The sequence below is a fragment of the Hirundo rustica genome, chromosome 5, assembly GCF_015227805.2.
Source record: "Hirundo rustica isolate bHirRus1 chromosome 5, bHirRus1.pri.v3, whole genome shotgun sequence".
In the NCBI taxonomy this organism is placed as follows: domain Eukaryota; kingdom Metazoa; phylum Chordata; class Aves; order Passeriformes; family Hirundinidae; genus Hirundo; species Hirundo rustica.
Window position 1 is genome coordinate 56,477,975 of NC_053454.1, and position 24,448 is coordinate 56,502,422.

The window sequence follows — 24,448 nt, forward strand, 5'->3', positions numbered from 1 at the left end:
CAACTCTGCCTGTGGATGGGAAGGGTTTAATTAAATAGGCCCTTTGCAGGTGTTGTATTTTATAGGCTTATATTATACAGTTTCTTTACATGACTGTGCTGATATGCATGCAGGTGCCTGTGAATCTGTGTAATGCTGCTTGCAGTGTGCATCTGTTCCAGTGATCATAACCAAAACTAAGTGAAAAGATGAAGCCCCGTGTGCTCTAGAAGTGTAGCCCCCAGCCTATGGAAAGGGAGGATTTTTTTTTTTATTTTCTTAAATATCTAACATCTCTAAAACAGAGGCCTTGATGTTTTCATCATGCTCAAGAGCTGCGTGTATTGAGGAATACCCACAGTGCCAGTAGCTCAGCGAGCAGCTGCGGTGGGAACTGCAGGCTGTGCCCTGGGAGGGGGGAATAGCTGGAGCCCCAGGCAAGGGGCTGTGACCTGCCCAAGTGTCACTGCTGAATTCAGTGGGAGGCTTTTCCTTACTTTGTGTGCTCCCTCAGTGCTGGGTACGGAGCAGTGGGATGTGAAGGTGTGCAAGGCCCCAGGGGTCTCACGTGTGGCAAGAAATAAGGGGTGGGTGGGAATACAAAGGTGATGACAGCAGTGGTTCCATGTTACCTAATTCATCTATATATCCACTCATTTGTACACTCTGTGTGTGTGTGTATGTATGGAAAGACAGCAGAGAAGTGGGAGACTTGGTGGTGAACCTGCACCACATTCCATGCTGTGCTGGGATAAAAGGAGAGGATCGCTGATGTAGGGCAGCTTGGACCCAAGGGAGAACTCCTTTTAATACCGGTGGTGGTGGTGTGTGTAATGTACTATGCAGGAACATCAGGGAATATCTTGGCGATCTCTCAGTGCTACCAGGTGACTGTTGGCATCCAGCCCAAAGCTGATGTGCGGTCACAGCCATTCTAGAATACTTGGGGGAAAATAGAAACCTGAAGTCTCTCTTCCCACAAGTGGAAGTCAAGTTACAACATACTCGGCTGTAAAGAAACCTTTTGGTTTTTGTAGGAATCAGGAAAGCTCTATAACATGTATAGGATAAGATCACTGGAATATAAATATGGCTTTAAAATGATGATTGATGCTTTGAAATCCTACTCAATGCTTGTCCATGGCAGGAGGGTTGGAACTAGATGACTTTTTAGGTTCCTTCCCAGCCAACACATTTTAAAATTCTATGATATAAACAGTGTGGAACCTGGAACAGGAATCATTGTATCTTCAATCTATTCCACTATAATCTTTGCTGACTTGGGCACTTCTTTCCCATGCTGAGATTTGTGCAATGTGGGGAAAAAAAGGCTTGCTCATAATGGGCTAAAATAGATTTTGTAGTGGATGGCTGCATTTCCTCTGTTTACCTGTCTGCAAAATGCATGCCTGCAAAGAATTTGAAAGTAAAAGAAATTACATTCTGAACACGGATTTCTATAGTTTTGTTGAAATTGAGCATAAAACTTGTATGGCTTGATCAAATAAAAGTAAGTTGGGGGGTTTTTTGCTAGCTTTTGTGTGATATTGGCGTCTACATAGAAAGGGCTGCTATCTGTGGATCTATATGTGAAAAATAGATTATAATGGAAAAATTAGCCATGTTTTCCCATGCATTTTGTAAGAAAAAAAAAAAAAGCAAACCAACCCAAAAAGATAATTTATGCTTCTTTTTGTTTAGATCTGACTTTTAAGAAGTGCTGCAATTACATAAAGAAGGTGTGGTGGCTGCGCATAACTGTGGTGTTTTCTTTTCTGTGAACATGAAAATGGACCAGCTGCCCCGTGGTAAGTTATTACTGGCAAAAAGCAAACAAACAGTAAGCACTGCTGAATAAAAATGGCCTCTCTGGCTAGAGAAATGTTAAGTGTCACAGAAAGTGACTTCTGAAATCCGTATTTCCAGCATTTTCTTTCAGATACCAAGATCCCAGTCTTGATGAGGTTTTGCATTTCTGTGTTCTGGAAAGGGTGAGAGAGTTATACAAGATTTTGTTGACAAGAAGTCTCTCAGGTGCCCAGGATAACCACTGTAAAATGGCATTCACTCAGTTATCGTGTCAGAACACGTCTGTTCTGATGAATCTTCAGACTGCTTTCAAGGACTGTAACCCAGAATATTACCAGTTTGAATAATCTAGATTCACAATTGTTAGGGTAGATATAAAAATACCCAAACAAATTTAGTATTTCTTTAACACTAAATCAAACCAATCATTGGAGTTAAAGTTTGTCTTTGTTAGTTCTGTTATCCAAGAGTCTGATTTACTCTCTGACATCCAGGAACATCTGAATCATCCTCTTAGCTTGTCCAAGGCAAACTGCTTCAATATTGGCATCACTGGGCTGATGGAAGCAGTCTTGTAGCTGTTGTTGGTTTATTCTATATTGGCAATAAACATTTTATTTAAAGATCTTCCTTTAATAACATTTAGAAAAACCCCAAAACCTCAATTTGCAGGAATAATTAAATTCAAAATGTTTGCTTCTTTCTGAAGTAATGAAGTTTTGAATGAAGGATGCAAGCAAAAAGCAGGAGAGTTGAAGTGAACACACTATGAAAGGGAACAAAAGGATAATTTTTTTTAAAAATTGTTTTTATTATTTCACACAGGCATAGCATGTGACTGTTTTCCAGAGCAGGAAGTAAAATACTTGGTAATAACTGTTACCTGGTACCATCCATGAAAACATAATAAAACTAGGAAAATGGTATCCAGTCTGCAGCGATTGGAAACCATCAGATGATCTGGACCACCCCCAGAGTATCATGCAACTAATATTTGGCTAATATTTTTGATAAATGATTCATCTTTAGCTGTTAGGAGTTGGGCTTAAAAAAAAAAAAAAAAAAAAAAAAAAAAAAAACAAAAAAAAAAAACAACCCAGGGTTTTTGAAATTTTGAGGCTGTTCTGTGGCTTATCCCTCATCTCCACTTTGCTGTTCAGGGCGGTGGCAAGGAGGACAAGGCTTCACAATCTGTGAGTTTTTAAATACACAAAGCTATAAAGTCTTATCACTTGCTTATCTTGGCACCTGCAATTCTGTGCCCTTCTGTGTGTATCTGATGAGATAATCACCTACATGTCTCTTAAATGCAGGGATTGAGAAATAGGGTAGAGCTGAAAACATTCCGATCAGTTAAACTGGGCTCTTTGTGACTGCAGCTGCAAATACTTTAGTTAGGAAAAGCAGCCAGAGAGAGAGGGATGTGAAAAGCAGTGCCTGCTATCTAAGTGGCTTTGCAGATTCAGCACAGGTCTGACTTATTTTTGATGCTCCAAAAACTGCTCCACTCTGCTCTAAGCAGTCCTAGGTCTAAACCCAGGGATCCTCTTCTACTCCTTTTGCAGACCTGCACAAGTGAGTTTGGAGCACAAGCCCTCTGAGGAACGACTGAGGGAGCTGGGGTTGTTCAGCCTGAAGAGAAGGAGACTCAGAGCTGACCTTATCACTCTCTACAGCTTCCTGAAGGGTGGTTGTAGACAGCTTGGGGGTTGGTCTCTTTCTCCAGGCAGAAGATGACAGCACGAGAGGACACAGTCCCAAGCTGCCCTGGATGTGTTTAAAAAAAGACTGGATGTGGCACTTGGTGCCATGGTTTAGTTGAGGTGTTAGGGCATGGGTTGGACTCGATGATCTTGGAGGTTTCTTCCAACCTGGTGATTCTGTTTGGTTCTGTGAGTTATTTTCCCTGTGCTTTCTCTTTCTGAATTTGGGGTTCTCCATTCACTTCTGTGCAGTGAGTCCAGTGAGAAACTGTCACTGCCTGGGAAAGTAGTGATGCTACTGAGCTATTAGCTAAAAGTGCTGCAGGTTCTTCCAGCTGTGCTTCAGAACCAAACAGGAATCCCTCTCTGGCCATTCAAAGAACAGCCGCAGGCACCCAGGATTGTGAGAGGAGACCTGGACTGTCCATGTTCTGGACAGAGAAAGGAGTTTGGATCAAGTGCAGCAGAAAAGGTTTCCTCTGAGATAACTAGCTGGTTGTCATCCTTCACGCCTGCAGCTTTAGATAAGCCTGGCTGGAGTGCCTGTTCCTCCCCAGACATTGTATGGGAAGCGTTGGATCGCAGCGCTGAGGTTTGGATTCCATCCAAGGGAGCCTGGAAGCCAGATGTGTCAGTGGGCCACTCCTAGGAGTGCAGGTTCCTTCTCACTGAGCCCAGTGATTTTAGAAGAGCTCTGTAGTCAATGTTGGGTTTGGTGAAGTGATCTGGGGCAGTTTTGAGGTGGATATTTATGGCACGTATTGAGCACGGTCCCCAGCGTGAAGGTTTCGTTATATAGCACTTTGTCCATCTGTTCTGTGAGTCTTTTGTTTTGTTTTGTTTTTTTCTGTGATGGGAAAAAAAGGTAAACTTACTTTGGAATTTGTTCTTCTTCCTTGTTGCTTGTCTAAAGGGGAAAGTGAAGTGAAATGCTACGACTTTATTAGGAATTTCTTTGATTGGCAATGCGTTTTTTTCCAGTTAACATTTGAAGAACTGGATTTTTTTTCCCATGTCTTCTTTCCCAATTGTTCCAATGCCAACTGAAAAAAAAAAAAAAAGAAAGAAAACCGCAACGCGATTATTATAAATCTTTGCTGGGTAACCACTAAAAATTAAGATTTGTTTACTTTTGGCATCAATTTCCATGTTACCATTACTGCTGGCAGTAATGGTAACTCATGGTAATGCTTACTTGCTTTTATTTTTCATACTTTTTTAGCACAAAACCTTTGAACTCCTCATCTCATTTCTAAGAATTTTCTGTGTTAATGAGAGCACCTCTTCAGAAAGCAGTGCAACAATGCAGGTTACGAGATTCTTTGAAAACTGTTGGCTTGAAGGTATAGGCAAAATATATTTCAGTCCTTAAGGGGGAAAAAAAAAAAAAAGGTTGACCAGATGCAAAAGTGGAGCAGCTTTGAACTTTTTATAACAAATGTTAAGATTATACCTACAGAAGCACTCAAAAGACAGCACAGCTATTTCTGTGCTGAGGTTAATAAATAGGCTTGCAATTGGAAATTATTAAAACTTTAAGAAAAGTCAGTTGAAGCAAAGATACACCAGTGCTCTGTAATTTCTGTTTGTGTAAACTTAATTTATTGAATCTGTACAGTGATCACTGATGTCCAGGGTAAATATCTTTTGGCTGCTGTCATCTGTTTTTGTTTCCTTTGAGAGGCTTTCTCACTAAGTTCTGATTAATTCTGTTATTTCACAGGAATTTCAAGTACTTTGCTTGATTTCAGGAATCAATTAAAAAAAAAAAAAACCAGAACCTTCCTTTCCTGTGAATCTTGCCATTTGAGGAAAAGGCGAATGTGACATTCTTCATGTGAAGGTGCTACCAGTTCAGAAGTGATGTTATTAACCATTGTTATATTACAATATTAAAATTAATGTTTTTTAATGCCTATAATGTCTTTCATCCCAAAGCCACTTTACAGAAAGTGTGTCAGCTGTCACCCACTGGATGGTTTAATGCCTTGGTAATAACTCTAAATGACACTGCATGCAGATGAAAGAGCTTCACTGAATGACAAGGATTCATTGGGGCACCTGGTGCTTTGTTCCAGGAGGAAAAGTGCCGTGCTTGAAAGGAATCCATGTCAAGATTACACCTAGAATCTGGGATCAAACAGAGAGGAAACAAAAGCTGTTTCATGGGTGTCTTCCAAGCCATAGTTTCACGTTGTTATCTTGCTACATCTCTGTATGATAACGATGGAAGGTAAGTTGGAGCGTGTCATAAACCGCATCTTGACCTGGAGCTGACAATAGGCAGCTGGATGCTGTGGAGTTGATATCCAAGGACATGAGGAGCCCAAATCATTGTGCATAAACACAAATACCAGTGGGATGTGAAATGCCACAGGGAATTTTGTCTGTTATCTGGATGCTAGTTCAGGAGGGGTGTAGTTCTCCTTGATGTCCAAGCCTGTGTAGATTGTCTTGGGCTCTAAATGGTGTCTCAAATATCATCAAGTGCTCATGATGAGGTGACAAAATCGTGCTCCATAAGATGCAAGAAGTCCAGCTCACCCAAGAGGGTTGTTTGGATTCAAAGTGTATGATTTCCAAAATGTGCTTGTTTTGCTTGAGTCCAGGGCAAATAAGACAAATCACTGAGGGGAAAACACAGGAGAGAGACCTGCCAGGTAGATGTCAGTCAGAAGTGTTCTCCAGGTTTTGTCCTGGATTTCAGCTCAAGTAAAATAAACACAGAGTATCCCAGGAGTTTGTAGTGGCCCTCAATAAGAATCACTGTAGATAAATCCATCCCTACAGTATGTTAATTCTTAGGGTTCAAATAAAGAGATCCATTGTTAATTCCTTCTCCAAAATGCCCAGTTGCTAAACTGTGATTTAGAGCCTCTCTTTCTCTCTTGAAGGCAGATCATAGTTTTCTGCAGATGCTGACTTTGGTTTTGTTTTTTATTTTCCAGCAGTCAATAGTCTGTTTCAGTAGTTATCAGTCCTGTATTTCTGAACTTTCTTCACTTCCTTTTGACTTAATAAATAGGAATAATATTTTTTCCCCTGGAATATTTTGCGTCTTCCTCGCGACAAAAACATGCTAGGATACCGCAGTCCCTCTGCAGTGATGTAATTACATTAGTTATAAGAATAATCCTTGAGAACAGGTCTCTATAAACTATTCTCAGTCAACAGAAGTGGTTGTCTAAGCCTTTAAACCTTGAGGCAGGTGACTTTCTTGTCAGCAGAAATAATGCAGTATTAGACTGAGGCCTGCCAGGTGCTTTTGGCATAACTTTCAGGACATGGTGGGTTGGGTTGTTTTTTTTTTTTTTCTTTTTAATTTTTCAGCTTTGCCTAGATGAATATTCCCATTGTGAGCTGTAGATTTATCCTGATTTACAAGATTACGTGACTGTCAAGATCAGATAATTTAATCCAGTGTAGGAAAACAGCCATAGATCGCACAATCTCTATTTTTTTTCAGTGTGGTAACAGATTAGAATCCTTACGTTTCTCTGGCCTTGGCAGGATTTTCATGAGTACATAAATTTTGGGAGGTTTGGGGTTTTGTTTTTGTTTTTTCTTCTTTGTGTTTCTGAGGCATTCTTTGCAATATGGCAGGATGAAATGAAGAATGCTGAGGCAGTAAAGAAGGGGAAGGGCTAGAAGCACAAACAATGCCTAAATGGAATGAGAATGCCTGGAGAACATGAATTACTCTGTTATATCTGAGCTATTACTTCAGCTCTAAAATTGAAATGTGCTGCCTTGGAATTACGCTCTTTTCACGTCTCTATTCTGCGCCTTTGGGCAATTATGGAGCTGTCGAGCACAGCCAGTTTGTACATTGTCCTCACTTGGCTGCTGCTTTGTTGCAGAATCAATATTGAAATACGGTGTTTAAAGGAGTTGCTTTGACAGATCTGCATAATGCTGTATGATAGCAGCACCATGGAAGCAATCCCTGAGGGTCCTATTCTGTTTATCTTCAGATATGTCTGCTGCTTTGTCTTGGCGAACAATATCTGAGCGTGGCAGATTCTAGCAGGGAGCTTGGATTACATGAGGAGTTGTGGGAGGAAGAGGAAATGTGGTTTTTCAGGTGGTTTCTCAGGCCCCATGCCAGCCTGTGTGACACAGCGATGCAGGGTGAGCTGCTCCTGCTGAGGTGAAGCAGCCAGGGCTCCCTTGGGCAGGGTTGCCTCAGGTGGGAAGGGTTCATGCAGATGCTGGCGCAGCATCATCACATGTAACACACACTCTCCTGCCTTTGTCCAGTGTTTGAGAGCATCACCGGCATTCCTGAGGCATCAAGTGCAGAAAGCAGGTGTGGTAAAGGAAATCTTTACATGCTTTGAGAGAGTGCATCTCATGTATGTTGCACTGGGTAGCTGCCCTACCTTATCTTGCTGTGTCTTGCTGTGAATGAATTTTCTACAAATCAAATTAAAGTTTAGCTGTTCTACTTCTTTTTAACTCACAGGTAGTGCTGGAGTCCTCAGGGCTAGTTCCTGTCTCTATGAGCTGCAGCCTTTACAACTCCCTAGTTTAAGTGAAACCTTTTTGACCTATTTTTTGGTTCAGGCCTGAGATAAAATACAATGTCCAAAAATGCTTTTTCCATTATGTGATCAGTCTGCTCCCCAAGGGGAGCTAGGACACCTTTGAAATCCTGTATTTGGAAGAACTACTTGGGGGAAGCAAATGCATGGAGGCAGTCAGCCCACTTGGTTTAAAAAATGATCGTGTGCTGCTAATTCTGACATTCTATAATCTTAGTGTGCAGTCTTAGTTGGAACTGCTTGGTTTCCTTGTGAAAGCAGAGACTTGTTTACATGCAAGAAATGTGTAATCAGGACTTGGTAAGTGAAAGCATCGCCTGTTGAGCTTGAGAAAAAGAATTGATGAGTCGTCCCAGCTCTTATGTGAGAATCAAATTTGAGAAATTAACAATTCCCAAGCAAGTAATGTAGCAAGAAAGATTTTATAAGAAAAGGCAGTATATTAAAAGCTTTTGAAGCAACCCAGGAACCAGAGTTTTCAGTAGCAGAGGAGGTTGAGCCATCTCTCAGCAGGGTGCTGAAATCCATGTAGTTCACTAAATCTGCTAATGCATTCTTTTCCCATTTCAGTAAGTCTGTTCAACTTTGAATACAACATTTTTTAGCCAAGAGAATTATTTGGCCCTTATCTTCTAAATCCTACCTTGGGGAACATTTTATTGTCTTGGTAACATGACATGGTAAAAAAGCTTTTACTGTTAGCTCAAGATAGGAATCTGTATTGTTTCAAAATGTATATTTGGAGCACAACTTACTGAAATCATCAATATTTATACGGCAGATAATATCCTCAGACAGGCTGGACACCATCTGTCACAGTCTGATTTAATTTTATGGTCATAGCAAAGTGAACTGACAGTGTGGAATTTTTCACAGAAGTCAGCTGGAAGTGTGTCATGGTTTTCAGGTGAACCTATGAAATGTTATAAATGGTGGCTGTGCATTCGTGTTATGTAAATGGGGAAAATACTCCTTTGGGGGAGGGACTGGTTTCTGTTTGTTTGCATCCCGAAACAAGTTTAAGTTCTGTTTAGTGCTCCATTGTACTGGAATCATTTATAATTGAATCCTTCATACATGCCTTATGTATCTCTGCAGGGAAAACTGAGCATGAAATCATTTGCTCTGGAAGAATTACTGAATACAGGAAGTGGCAATTTTTAAAATTAAATAAGACTTGAGCAGTTCTTGGCATTACCTTCAGATGGCAATTTAGAATTAAGGTTGTTTTCTTTATCATGGTAAACATTTGGTTTATGGCACTTTTATCATTTTATGTAATGTTTTATATCATTAGAACAATAATACACCCGTGATAAATTTATTCAAAATTATATTAGTGTGTTTTAGGGTATATTTATTTGCTAGAATTTTACAGGACATGCAGCCCTTGACAGCAGACAAAGCAGTTTCAAAAATGGCAGTAGTATTATTGTGTGCTGAGGTTGTTCTCTTGATATGTGTCATTAAATAAGTAGCAAGATATTTTTCACTAGCAATGCAGTAATTGAAGGTACAGATAAAATCATGTTTCATGTACAGTGACGTAGTCCTGTTTCTCTAATGCTTGGATGCTTGAAGTTATTAAGTTCATTCCTTTACTGAAGTAAGTACTTAAAATTCCAGTTTTGTACATCTAATTTACTGCTAGTGAGATATATATGTGCGATATCTTGCTGTTTCATGTTTGTGGGCTTTCTGTCCAGGACATCCTTTGTCTAATGATGATGAATGTAAAGGCTTGAACCCTTCAAGTTTGTGTATTCATGTGCATGCATTTGTGTACCCGTTTCTCCTGTGTTAGTGCCCGTCTCGTTGCTGCTCAGTGCATATCTGCTAAGATTTGTTTTATCCTATCTTAATCTCGATTTAGAAATGTATGAGTAATGAAAAGCACTCCTGACTTGAAGAAACCATTTTTTCTGAATTTGCTCTTGTCCTCTACTTCATATAAACCAGGATTTCAAAATCTAAAATAATGCATTTTCGTAGGATAGCTGTTGGATTTTGTTCTTGTTTGTACAATGTACAAGCAAGTGATCAGTACAATTCCTTAGGTCGCTTACTGTTAATCAGTCTGTCTTTTCAGTATTGTTCTGGTGCATCTGTTGTGCTGATTCACTGTTTCTTTCACTTAAAACCCACCTGGTGAAAAAATGAATCAAGTGGACTTGTTCAACAGCTGTGCCCTGCCCTGTGATATCACTGCCTGTTCTCAATTACCAGATTTTGTCTCCAATTACATTGTGTGATTGCGTCATCCCTGTATTGGTCAGGCCGCATGAAGGTAAAAAAGGAAGGTTTAGATTGAGCTTTTCGGCCTCAGAGTTATACAGAAAGCTGACATGATGCCTGTCATAGTTAATACTCCATGTCATTTTAGTTCTGTTACATTTGTTCACCTGTATAACAAAGTTAAAGAAATCCTGAGGTTAAAATGTACATCTCTTCATGGTATGGCAGTGAAGAGGTAGTGGAAGGAAAGGGGGTGAAAGAAGGGTCTTAGGAGTATGTGTAGCTTTCTTAAATTTTTAAAAAGCCTTTCTCAACCATTGGCATAATAACAATGTGGAAAATGTCATGGCTTTTTAAAGGCCTCTTGATGGAGATGAACACAAAATCCAAGATTATTACTTCTTTTGTCTGGGATAAAGTCCGGGTCAAACTTCATCAGTAATTTTTCCTTGAGAATGAGACTGAATAAGAGCAATGAAGGCATTGCAAATTTTTGGATTTTGTTAAAAACTAGCTGACAAGTTTAGTACCGTGGAGGGTTGCACAGCAGACAGATGAGAGCTGCAAAAAAAGTTTGTTATATTGCATCCTCAAGCTTGAAAAATAACTTTGGAACAAAGACACTCTTGGATTTCATGTACAGTGGGTACATACCTGGAGAGAACAGCAGTGGCTCGTTCCATGGAGAGCCTGGCACACACCATCAACTGTTCCACTGGAGAGTGCAACAGTGCATCAATCTGGAATCATACAAAATGTGGCTGAATGATGCTGAGAAATCCTTTAGTTCTGGCTTTAGTGCCGACTTGGGTGGAAGAATTTGTTCAGGGATTGGTTTGTTGCTTTATGCCTTAAAACATGAAGATGCTTGCTCACTGGGATTTTATTTTAGTGGCCTTAATTTAATGTGATTCAGAGCAATATGACCCCTGTAAGGCAGGCAGAGCTGAAGGGGGCGTGTAGCAGCTCTTAAACCATCACAGTTTGCAACCCAGTGCATTAAGCCGTCACCAATTTCAGATTGCTTTCATGTGCTGGATTGCAAACGGTGGCAATTCAGGAGCTGCTACGTTCAGCCATCCATGCAGCAGACTCTGGGAGAAATGTGCTCCCATGAAAATCAATGACAAAGGTACAGTCTAGCTTTCATCTCCTGGGCTACAAATTGCATGCTGAATTTGCATTTGACATGAAATGATTTTTGTACTAAGGAGAACCAACAGCAAATGCTTTAGAGGCACAAAGAGGAGGTCCAAGAGCTTAGCTGAAATTAATTTAGTTGGCCCATTGTGACCTTTGTAGCTAATTTTGTGCTGTAAACATCTGCTCCCATCCAGTCAACCTTAAATTTAGACCATACCCACTTCTGGCCTTACCTGTCACAGACAAGCACGTCCACCAGTTAAGACTGGGGCAGCTATTCTGGGAAACTGGTGTCAAAAATGATTTGTTTAAGTTGTCTGATGCCAATCTGATGCAGTGTGTCAGGCCATTGCAGTGTTTAGCTGGGGCCTGATTCCAGGATTCCATTTGGGGATGCATTTTATGGCACCTTGGTGTATCTTGGCCCAGCCAGTAAAGCATCTCGGGAGGGCACTGTAATCTCCTGAGATGAATGTGGAGAGAATTGGTGTTGGGCTGGAGGAAGCAGCATCCCTTGATTGGGAAAAGAAGCTTTTGAAAAGCTGCTCTTTTCCATTAGATACATTGTTTCAAGGGCAGGTATCCTAATTATACTCCATAGCTTCTGTCACTTCTGCAGAAGCTTAGGCTTTTTGTTTCCTCTCTGTTTCTCCAACCACACTCTTGCAATTATGTCAGAAGCAGCCATCCTTAATCCCTTCTGCAACAGTGAGTGGTCAGTTAATGGTATTTTCAAAGGTATTTTCCTGACTCATGCAATAGTATGGGGTTGTTGGTTTTTTTTTTCCTAGAAAACTTAAATTTATTGTACACTGAATGTTTTTTGTAATACAGGACAATCTGTGTATGGATATATTTTTAAGGAAAAAAAAAGGCTTCAGAGAGACCATTTCATTCTGGTATTTTGCCTAACAATAGTGAATTGTTGAAGATCAGTATTGAGACCAGTAGCTTGACACATTAAAAGCATCTGGCTTATCGTTTATTTCTACTGTGCAGGTGTTTGCAAGCTGTGGTGGAAGTTGTGCCCTGCTGCCCTTTGTGCCTCCACACGGCACTGGTGACAATGGCAGGACATCTTCACATCTTCTCTTAGTAATGTGCAGAGTGCGGGGGGGGACTTTCTGTGGTGAATGTTGGCTTGTGTTAGAGCTATAAAGTAAGTGGGGGAAAAAAAAAAAGGATAACTGTGAAAGTTTGAACTATAGAATTTTTTCATGCTGCAAAGGTGTTCAGACCTTCATGCATGTATTTATGCATGCAGTAAGAATACATGAATCAAAGAAAAAAACCTTCACATCCAAAAAAATAAGAAAATGCAGGAGAAACAGGCTAATGGAGGAGGGGGAGTGGTATATGTAGACGTGAATGGGCAACCAATAGCTCGGGGCCATTGACTTCACTTTGTCTGTAGTCAGGTTAAACGATTTAAATGTTTGAGTCATGCCACGTGTCATTGTGTGGGCTGCTAGAGGCACTTGGGTGGCCCTCAGAAAAGCAAGAGTTACCCAGCATGGGTTAGATAACTTCTGTGTTCCGGTTCCTGGTAACACAGGACTGTGTCTGCCTCTGGGTGTGGTACAACCTGTGGAATATTGAGACCAGTGGCAGGAAAGACGCGATGAGCTCCTTGGTTGTTCTTTTTGACCAATGAAATTGGTATACTGAAGAAAATGGCTTGTTTTTTTCGAAAGGGTATTTTGGCAGGGTAGAATGCCACCATGATAGGAGGAAAGGCAAAAAGGATTGGGATTGTTCAGCCTGGAGAAATCTTTGGGGTGACCGAACTGTGGCCTTCTATGACCTGAAAGGAGCCTACACGAAAGATGGAGAGGGACTTTTTACAAGGGCCTGGAGGGACAGGACGACAGGGAACGTCTTCAAACTGAAAGAGAGCAAGTTTAGATTAGATATTAAAAAGAAATTCTTCACTGTGAGGGTGGTGAGGCACGGGCACAGGTTGCCCAGAGAAGCTGTGGATGCCCCATCCCTGGCAATGTGCGAGGCCAGGTTGGGTGGGGCTCTGAGCAACCTGGTCGGATGAATGACATTCCTGCCTGGGGATATTGGAACTGGATGATCTTTAAGTTTTCTCCCAACCCAAACCATTCTATGATTCTGTGATAATATTTCTGACTGAATCTTACCCCAGCCTAAATCTTACGGAAGTGTAGTAGCCTTCCAGTGCACTTTCTTTGCTGTTTAATGTCAGAGGAGAGGAGACATCCTGCAGTTTGATATGTGCAGAAGAAATGTTACCTGCTCAGTTTTTAAACTTGAGGGCATCAGAAGTCATCACCAACTCTTCTTGGTTCTGTGAGCAAAAAATACAACAGTTCCTCTGTGCAGTGGTGGTTTTTAGAAGTGGGATTTATGGCAGTCTAGCAGTGTGTCTCCCCACATACTGCTAGTGGGGAGATCTTTAGCGACATGTCCTCAGGCTTCTGAGGGATTCCAGGGGTTGCACTGCTTGTTCATTCGAGCAGTAGCTGTGTTCAGTAGCTGTGGAGGAGATGTGTTGTAATTTTTTTTTTTTTTTTTTTTTTTTTTTTTTTTTTACTCCCTCTCCCAAGTGCCAGACCTGATTGAATTTTAAAGATGTGTACACTTTTTTAGGGCGATGGGCATTTATGCTTTTGTATAGCAGCTAATGTAAACAAAAGAGCAGATCCACTCTGCTATTGCCACCTTCCCTCTGTACTGCAGATGTCTGAGCTGCTGCTGCTGCTGGTAAGTGCTACTGGAGGCTGCTCAGCTTCCCTTTGCAGGCTGCTCTATCCCCTGATTCTCCAGGAGATACCGTGGCTGTGGCTGCAGATTAGATTTTTCTCTCCCTCCCCCTGCGAGACCTCTGTGTGCTTTGACGTCATGTGTGCTCCTTTCAGTTGCCATAGCAGCCCCATTCCCCAAGCTCTCTGCCTGTCTCCTCTGGTAGGTTCCACAATGGTACAGCCAGCATCACGCTGCACAATGGTTTCCAGGCAGTGAAAGAGCGTGATTCAGCAAGCCACTCTTCCCCCCCCTCCCCTTTTATTTCATTATTATCAGACATTTTGCCTCCCCTTTTTCTGTTCTCTTCTACCCTCTCCCCCAGGCTTTTATTCAGTTCTTTAAAGGAAAACGGTGATTTACCTCGAAACCAGCTGCCCATCTTTTTTTCTTTTTGTTTTTCCTTTTTTCTTACCCCCCCCCTCCCCCATTATTATAAATAGCCCATTTTATTTTTTTTCCACCCCCCCCACCTCGGCACTGTTTGGAATGTGATTTAAAAATACCACCTAAAGTCGCGGTTTGGGGAAAAGGTTTCTGGACGAGGAGAATAGCTCGCAAGCAAGGAATGGTAGGTGGCTGATGCTAATATTCTTTGACTAACTGCTTTCGCAGGGTGGGGTGATGAATATTGATTGCTGCTTGAGGGGGGGAAAAAAAAAATTATTAAAGCAGGGGAGAGGGAGAGAGGTTAACGAAGTAAACTGCTAAGCAGAGCAAGAAGGCTGCACCTGTCCATTTTGTGGCCAGAGAAGCATCCTTTTCCTGTGCTCGGGTGCGTATGAGCTTTCAGGTCTGGGCGCTGCAGGTGAGCGGCGGCCGCGAGAGCAGGGCAGGGGCGCAGCGTGCATGCGAGTGTGGCGGTGCTCTACCAGCTGGCTCATGTAAACACTGGGGTTTTACTCAGCCTCATCACCTCTAACGCTGCCTGGGGGCTTCGGGGGCAAGGAGGTGTCTTGGCTCGCAGTGCAGCACAAAAATGTGGGTGTTACGGGGGTTGCATGGTCCATCCAACAGCCGTATAAAATTTGGATCTGGAAAAATAAAGAGAGGACAAGGAGCTGGAAGGTTCAGAGGACAGGAGTCTCGGCTTTTTGCAGAGTGACTGAATGCCAAAAAGAAAAAAAAGTGTGCGTTTGGAAGTGTTTGACAGCCCTTGTCGGATGTGGGGGTGGGGGTTGTTTTTAAGAAAGTAGCCTTTAATCATCACTCTTCCACATTACTTGGATTTAGGTGAACAACTCAGCCCACTGGGTTTTACAGAACCACAAGAGCTTTCAGGAGAAATGTTTACAGCAAGCTACGGGCCAGTTATTTTGCAAAAGAGAATTAACAATGTGTAGATGCTGCAGTGAAATCAATGTTGCTTTGCAGGGAAATCCTCTGGCAGGAAAAGCTACTGCTACAGGAAGAAAAGTGGGTTTTGTTTTTTACAGCAGAGTGACATTATTAGGAATAAGAGAAATTTGCCTTGGATAATTAAGTGTCACAGCATTGTTTAATGAGCAGGCGGTGCTCCCAGTGAACCATGATGGGCATGCTTCACACCATTCCTGTGCTGGGGCATTGTAAGCTTGTTTACGTGGGTTCCTTTTGCTGCATAGCTTCCTGACATCCTCAGTGCAACTTTCCCCTCCACTGATGTGTTCACTGTAAGTTTTGCCAGGGGCTTCTACAGGGACAAACTGACTCTATGTGAAAATACAAATTTTGAGGGAAATTATGTATGGCACAGAGTAGAAATTTATTAGGAGGAAAACGCAAATTGTAAGTGATCAGAGGAGGTGGAGGACACAGAGGTTGTCCTGCAAGCCCAGCTTCAGCCGAAGAGAGGGGTTAAGATAAAAGAGGCTGGTTTGGTACGGCACAGGGTTGTTTGTCTTTGCTCATGTGTGACACATCTTCGGTCCCCATGCCTTGGGGAAAATGGGGTGCACCAAACCTCCACCGTTTTAACCTTCTTTCAGTACACTGCTATGTAATCGCTGGTCAGGAGCACTGGAGCAATATTTTCTTGTGTGGTCCTCTGGCTGTCTGCTCTCTTCCTGCTAGGAATGGTGGCATAGGAATACCTTTTGCGTTAGCTCTGCTAATGACTTTGTCTTACGGGGATGCAGATGTGAATGACAAAAGTGATTTGAGCTCAGCCATTAAATGATATTCTTTTTCCCTGACTCTCAATAAACTGCACTCTTGCTCATAGCTCTCTCCTGCTGTTTCAGAGTATGCATAATTTTTTCAGGGTCCTGTTGTAATTGTGGTTTTGTTGAGGAGTATTGGGATTACAAGGATGTTCCTAAATAGGATAAGGACAGAAATCACTTAGCATGAAAAATAAGTTAACCTCAGCTGCATGTTTGCCGGCTTGGAGAAATGTCCTTCTCACTGTTAAAAAACCCTTTCAGTGCACACACACATTTCCATGAGGAGACCACAGGGATGAGTGTTTTCTTGTAGGTTTGGGGCCTTTTTTTTCTCTGCTGTCAGTGGCTGGCATGTTTGCAGCTGTTTTTTAGCGATTTAGCAGTACTGGATCAATAGATCTTCAAACAGTGTTACAGCACCAGATCTCGCTTGGGAAAGCAAAGAGAGAGTTATCAAAATTTCACTGCCATGGTATTGCAGAAGGTCATAAAGTTCACCTGTAGTTTACAGTTCATTGCAAAATGCATCCAATTTCAGGGAGGGCTAAAGCAGGTCCAAAGGAGGATGGTTTTAGCATTGCTTTTGCAGACGACATCATAATTTTCTTAAGACTTGGAAGAGAGGAAAGCTGCATTTAGGGAAAGGCCTCCTGCTTTAAAATTGGCAATCTCCTAATCCGTTGTTCGGTGGATATTACCCAGTTTCTTGGGCAATTCCAAATGACAGAAAATATTGCCATCTTGTTGATAAATTTTCAAATCCAAGTAAGTTTGGGGGTTTTTTTTATCACAAGCATTCTATACCCATAGGCCCTCCCATTCCACTGATTACATTTTGAGCTTATAATAACAGCACTACAAGAAATAATGTCCTGAAAGCCTAGTGATTGCAGAATCACCACAGTTGCTGCTCTGTTATGCCATCAGGAGTAAAAGAGAGAGTCTTCATTGGACTACAATAATATATACATATATATAAATTCTGTCTTTCAGTGTTCATATTCTGCTTTTGATTCTTGTACACTTACTGTTTTGAGGGCTCCTTGCAAAGAAAATGAACCTTCATAAAAGGACTGCCAGTGATTAACGCAGAAATCAAAAGCAGTACAGGGGATGGGATGGAATTTCCTGGTACCCTGTCCACTGTTTATGAAAGTTACACTGCTGTCCTTGAGCTGCTCTATCGTGTTTTAGCCTGATAGCTGTAGCTTTATTAGCAAGCTTTAGAATCAGTCATGGCTGGTTATTAGAGGAGAAGGGCAGGAAATTCAAGTCTCAAAACTTTCTAATCTTACTGGTTTTTTTCTACTGTGAGATTTTTGGTAGAAGTTTCGGTGTATGAACTCACTAGTGGTGGTGGTATGTTCTCGGCTTCATTTCTACACAAAGGATGTGAATTCACGAGCTTTAGTGTACCCTAGGATCTTCCTGACTGTGCCTGGAGCACTGTCTTTTTGCAGCAAGAAAAAGGAAAAGCAACTGTTGGATTTTTAGGTAGGTTCTGGGATTTTCTCCCATCTAAGAGCAAGATGATGCTGATGTCCCTGTGAGCGCAGCCCCTTGCTCACATCACAGCAGTGACATGGGAAATTTGGGGAGTGTTAGACCTGACCTAACATGAATCTTTGGGCATGTTGGACTCTCTCAGGACTTTTGTGAGGTAATAATCAGTAAAGGTTGTAGGTCCAGAGGAGCCTTTCAGTGAAGTCAATAGCTGCTTCACCAGGATTCTACACTAAGAGTTCAATAACCCAGCAAATTAGGAACTGTAATTTGAGGGTGGTATTTCAGGAGCTTGAGTTGGGCCCTTTTTTGTTAAGTACTTGTTTTCTCATGAGGATTTTTCATTTTGTCTTCTCTTCTTAGTACAAAGTTTTGCTTCTCTTCTGAGATGCTTGAAAACATGTTAGGATACAAGGGTAAGACAAACCTTATACTTAATAGTAACTTAATAGTAATCACTTTGTTTTGTTCAGTGATTAGGTACCAGAACACCATGTTTGATTGTTCCTTCTCTTACTCACTGCCTTAATACCACAGCATTTGCTCTTTCCTACAGTTCTTGAGGTTGTCTATAAGTTTCTTGGCTGCATGTACTTTGTCAGTTGAGCTTTTTTGTCACATGCTTTGATATCTGTTTTTTAAGAGGGTGCTGATTTGGTAAACAGCAGTAATTCCCAGGCCTTTCCTGATGCCTGTGTGTATCCATATCGCACAGTCTTTAAAGCTGTTACTAATGTCACGAGTCAAATTTAATTTCCATCCCCAGGTATTGGTGGCAGGTGACTATGTCCATATCTGAACTTGTTATCGGTTAAGTTTCTGCTCTTCCTTATTCCAAAGAAAAATTTGAAGATCTGGCCTGAGAAAGATAGATAGTATCAAAACAAAAATAATTATTTTAGATCAGTTTTATGATTTTTTTTTAGTGCCATCTGTTTCAATTTGAACAATCTTGAACATGTGCTCTTGAGCACTACAGCCTTGGCTTCTTTTTTTTTTTTTTTCTACTAGGAGAATAACTGTTACACACTTCTCCCATTTAAACAGCACTTCATTCTGCATTATTTTCTGTCTCCTGCCTTTCCTCCTCATGTGGAAGAAAGGAAATTTATTGTACAGATACTGCCTGAACGGGATGCATTATGGTATTATCAGAGGAAAATCTAAAGTCTTTGTTGTATGATGTGCAGATATTGATATTCCAGCTTAGTTCAGTTTTCTGAAATTTCCTGTGTCAATCAGACTTGACAAATAAACCCCAAATATTTCTTTCTCTTTTTTTTTTTATGCTTAGGGCTAGTATTAGAAACCTGTACCAACAGCAGGCCAGACTCAAATATCAGCTATGGCAACCCATGCATGAAGTTGATGCCTTTGAACTATTTCCTATAGATGAGACATAGCACATGCTGTGGTGAGTCAACAATGTATTATTTTATTAAATCATACTTCAAGGGAAAAAAAAAAAAAAAAAAAAAGAAAAAGCCAAATGCCAAAAGATGCTGAATGCCGAAGTGCATGCTGATTTTTTTTCTTTTTTTTTCTTTTTTTTTTTTTTTTGAGGGGGGGAGGCAGGGAAAATTGAAGTTACAACTTGTAGTAATTTTTAGTACACATTAACATAATGCTGTCATCTTATAATGAGTTTTCCAAGTGTATAATTTCTGCATTGCACAGTTATCAGATGGAGCACGTTCAGAATGTAGTTTCAGAGGAAGTGTTAATATAGCACAATAATTTTAAAAGAAGACCCTACACATGCAGTGTTCTGAGCACTATTTAAAATGGCAAAATCTGTTTCACTACTGCAAAATCCACAAATTTGGACCGATTTTTGTAACTAATGTTTTCCATCTCTGATTTGGTGTGGGGAGAGAGGAAAGGTTGTTTTGTTTCTCTTTGAGATGACTGAAGAAGATTGTGGGGAGTCTTCACTGATTTTTTTGGACATACATCTCTTTGTCCTTGGACAGGAAAATAGTGAGAACAGTGATGAAAATCAAATAGTCTTTTTACAAATACTTTGTAACTTTTACTACCTCAGGTCTGCTAATAATTTCAATGCATATTTCATCCATAATAAGTAATTTTGGTTCTGATAATTTCTTTATGATTGTTTTGGTGTACCTTTGGGAGATGAGGAATTGTTTTCAGCTTTCTCACGTCGTCTCAATAGAATTGTTGTCAAAAGTTGCGACTGTTGTTCCAGTAAGGCGTAGCTCCAAGTCACAGAAATGTTTTTCTAGGGAGGTAGAACTCATACTTGTAGATGTGGCACGTGGGTGACGTTAAGGGTGCTGAAATGAACGCTCTGGTGACACCTTCATCCTTGATGAAGCTGATGAAAAAAAATTAAACAGGTGTCAGTTAAATCAGCTTGCTTTGAAGTGAGATGAGTAGCAGAAAGCAGAGCCTACTAGAGTGCCACTGAGAGAATTTGTGTTCTGATGGAATCTAGAAGGTTTCCCAAGGGGACAAGACATACACTGGACATGGACAGTGATTTGTGGCATGATGAATCACGTTCTGGATGCTCACGTCCTTGACTTGTGGACATCCAGTGGAAGCAGTACATTTATGGAGAACTTAACAACTTCTCTTTTTTACTACTATGGTATTCTTAACTTCTTATGGCTTTTAGGGCCTATTGTCCTAAGGTAATTCTGGTTGACAGCCTTCATCTTGGCTTAATGTCTGGACTTTAGAAACTGTGGCTCTGAGCCTTTTGCATGTGAATGGTTCTGAGTGACTTTTGGATTTACAATGAAGCCTGAAAACTTTTTTTTTTTTTTTTTTAATTAATATTATTTTGCTTTAGTTCTGTGTTTAGGAACATACTAATAACCTGCTAGTTGTAGATAATGAGAATTTTAAATAAGCTGGCAACAGCAAAGTGTGTATGATTTATGGTAGTTGATGGAGTGGTGCAAATGAAGGATTTTGTTAATATGTCCATGATGAATGGCTGCGAAACAGATATTGCATGAAATTTTTATGGTGTTTTGTACATGTTCATGCAATTAGCTGATAGTCATGGCAGCTCAGTTCCTCTCACCATTAACATTATTAAAATTGCTGTGTAAGTAGAAAAATTGTTCTTAAGAAGTTGGCTGATGATAATTCCCACTCCTGGTGGTTTTGCATTTAGTAGTATACGTAGTGCTAATTTTGGAACACAGTGGTGCTGCTGTCTGCAAGCAGTGTGCCTTGATCATTTGTCCCCCAGGTCACCAAGATGTCTTTATCTTAATGTTGCAGCTATTGATATTTGTTGTGTGGTATTTCAAGCATTTATGAGTGGCTCTGTTCAGGTTACTTTCCAAGTTCAGTGCACATCCAAGTCACCTCCTCCAGTTCTGTTCTTCCCAATTTAGATTTCAGGGTGGGTAATCAGTGAAAATTTCAGGTTTTCAAGAACAGCATATGAAATGTGTCAAAAGAACTCAGAGATGTCATAGGCAGTGAGGTGCTTGAGAAGTTTCCTCCCAGATGACACAGCATTAATAGGCAAAATTAGCGAAATACGTTTAACAGAAATCAAGGACTGTAAGGTCTTGCTGTGAGGCTACAGCTCCACAAAAAACATCTGTAGGTGTCTTCAGGCATTTAACGCAACTCTTTAGCATGGATTTAGAGCTTTGTCTATATAGGAATTAGGCATGCACTTCTGTAAATGTGTGTGTAGCAAATGCAGCTTGAAATCTGGGGCTTATGATCTCTGTGCAGGCTCTCTCCAGTTAATAATGCTCATTAAGGCAGACAGTTCTTATAGCTTTATTTTGCATTCAGCATTTTCTGTTGACGAAAACTCAAACTTTGCAACTGTAGAACTTGTATGTGGAATCAGAAACCACATCCAAAAATTAGCATATAATTAGTGAAGTTGAACTAACTGTCAAAATCTTTTAAGAATGGTCAGGAAAAGTAGCATTTGGAAAACAAAAGTACCTATCAATATTCATCACGGAAAAGAACAAGCAAGGAGAAAACTTGGGATGTTCTGTTTAGCAAAAAACTAATGTTAGTGCTGTGGGCGATGCGCGTTTTTTAAAGCTGAGTTAGTAATTTTATTAGAAATCACGTGAGAGAAAGGCTTTGATACTTCTATAGAGAGAAGAAGAGAACCTGGGATAAAGGAATTTTGGGTTTTTTTTTTAAAGTGTTTGGGGGGAAAAAAAAAGTTTGAGGATCTATTTTATAGTGTCTTGGCTTGGTATCTTGCTACTACAGTCATACGTATTTTTGGAACATTGTGTTGGTTCCACTTATGCTCATCACAGGTGTTAAGTGCATGAGGAAAAATCAGAGGAACTCAAAGCACAATTTTCTCTGAGAAACTTGTGTTCTGCTCCTCTGCCTAATTGAAAAACCACGTTTATATTAAATTTGCTGCATATGATAAATGTAAAAACTTATTACCTGTTACTAATGATGGCGATGTAATGTGCAACACATTTCCCCTTGGAGGACTGTTGCCTGAGCCTATTTCCAAAAGCTATTTGTCATGTGATCAGCTAAATGCAAACAAAGGTTTTCCAGAAGTGACCTCTAATACTCAACACTCCAGCTGCTCACCTTCTCTACTTTTCAAGGGGACTGGGTTGTTTTGAGAAAGTACTGGGATCTCCACTTTGGATTATAGAATTAGCAATGGAAACACTTGATCACCTTTTATTTCCATAAACCTCACTGGAAATACCCATAAAGGGAATTTTCCTGCTTTGGCATTTCTTGTTGTTTTTCTTGATTATCTTTTTTTTTCCTTTATATGGATTTTCTTTTTTGTGTCCCCAGTGTGTGTTTTTGCAGAGTGTTTTCACTGCCCTTTAAACTCAGATAACATTATCTCAGTTTATGCTATTAGTTCTTATTCTGGTTCATATCCCTTCTCCCTCCATCTTTAGTTTGTCTTTAGTTATTCCTACAGCCCCTAAGATAAGTATTTTAATTAAATGATATTGAAATAGAACACTGTCAACTCATGCAGTATTTGGGTTTTTTAATACCCTGGGCTAAGTATCACAAACATGTGAGAAACTATGAACTTTCCTTTAACAAAATGTAGGCATTTTGTTATTTTACTGAAAAAAATGAAGCTTGAGTATGTGAAAGAGTGAGGCTTCAAAAGTGCACAGCTCTCCCGCCAAGATTATTCCCTAGTGGTATATTGGAATTTTGAGATCATATAACATGGATCTTAGACATTTGGGACAGATAGTCTTTAAAAAAAAATATTATTTGGAAAGTCAGTGTTTGCTGTCTTTCTAATGCTTGTGAAGGCACAGACATACCTTGTTTTGTATCTCTGTATTCCCCCAGTAGTTGAACTGACCCAGCAAATGTCAAGCTATTTGCCTCTTTAAAAAGGGAAAATTAAATTTATCAAAAAAATTCAAGTGTCTGGTGTCTGTCTTTGAGGGATCTCCAGTTGTTTGGTTTTGCTCTGGAATACTGCTGGACCAAATGCTTTTATTCTGCCACATGTCAGTCTGAGCCTACTGAAAAGGAGTGAGCTTAATTTATGAGCTTAATGCTTTCCTGTGTCAGGCGTGACCTGTGAATATATCCCATGAAATATTTGTGTCTGCTGTAGTTTTTGAGTTCCTGGTGGAAAAAATAGCTCTGAACCACCTGCCAGGCTAGTTCAGTATTTGGCAGGCTCTTCTTCCAACCTTATGGAGAATATCCAGGACTATTGCTGTGGCATGTGGGAGTAGAATGTCAGACAAATACCTTCTGAACATTTGAGTAGTTTTCCAGCACGATTCTTATGAGCTGTATTAAAATAATTTTAATAGCCTGCAGAAGAATAAATGGGAATGCCAAATCAATAACAAAAAACACCTGGAATGGTGCCAGCGGAAGGGTGGAAAAGAGAGCAAAACAGCAGTAAATTCAGCTCTGCTAATGGGCACGGCATACAAACCCGTATTATATAAAGTGGTGGGAAGTATTTTGTGACCACAGGGCGAAAGGTTTTGCCTGCTTCCTCTTCGAGGCTTGTCAGTGTGGCATATCTCTGTGCCTATTTCTTTGTGGCCCCTCCCTATCAAAAGTGACTTTCCTTCTCACAGTTTGTGAACAGGAGCAGAAAACTGAATATACCAAGTAGTACTGCCGGCTTTTCCTCTGCTGTTGTGTGTGTTGGAAAGACTGGGGAGCACTGACTGTGGTTGAAGTGTGTTACCCTTGTAGAGAGGAGCACCCACAGTTGCTGCATCCCTGCTCCCTGCGCGGGGACTTAGGTGGAGCTGGCTCAAGGCTGCAGCGTGCCAGCTGCTGCACAGGCATTAGGTGAGCAGCTTTAAGCTCTTGGGCAGTCGTTTCCCAGCTATAAAAGGGAGTGAAAGAAGCCAAAGGTGTGTGCGGGGTTATCAGTGCAGTGCAGCAAGTATGACATTCGTGTCGTGTTCCTTCTCCTTGACTGTCATTGTTGGGATGGAGAGTGGCAGACAAGTGAAAGCACAAAGGCAAAAATGCGCAAGTGGAAGATTGCCCAGAAGAGTGAGGTTATCCAGAGGTCATTCCAACTCATTGTACATCCACAGTCTCATGCACAGCACTTGGTATCCTTCCTGCACTGGATGCAGACTGAAGGTTGGCAAGAAGAGAGGGAACA

General features: G+C 40.8%; 1 protein-coding gene across 10 annotated transcripts in view; it reads left to right on the forward strand.

Moving 5' to 3' along the window:
* Positions 1-5,704: 5,704 nt before the first annotated feature.
* MAPK10 (mitogen-activated protein kinase 10) overlaps positions 5,705-24,448 on the forward strand; it is a 158,704-nt gene continuing 139,960 nt past the window's right edge. For 2 of the 10 annotated variants that reach the window (XM_040064724.2, XM_040064728.2), the window contains exons 1-2: positions 14,329-14,753; positions 19,124-19,243. Coding sequence is in view for 3 of the 10 variants with exons in the window: in XM_058420530.1 (XP_058276513.1) it covers positions 14,751-14,753 (3 nt within the window). In the remaining 7 variants the exon portion in view is untranslated. Of the gene's footprint in view, positions 5,725-14,324; positions 14,754-14,871; positions 14,958-19,123; positions 19,244-24,448 lie in introns of those variants that run through there. The other 8 variants (XM_040064725.2, XM_040064723.2, XM_040064726.2 and 5 more) reach the window with 7 other exon arrangements.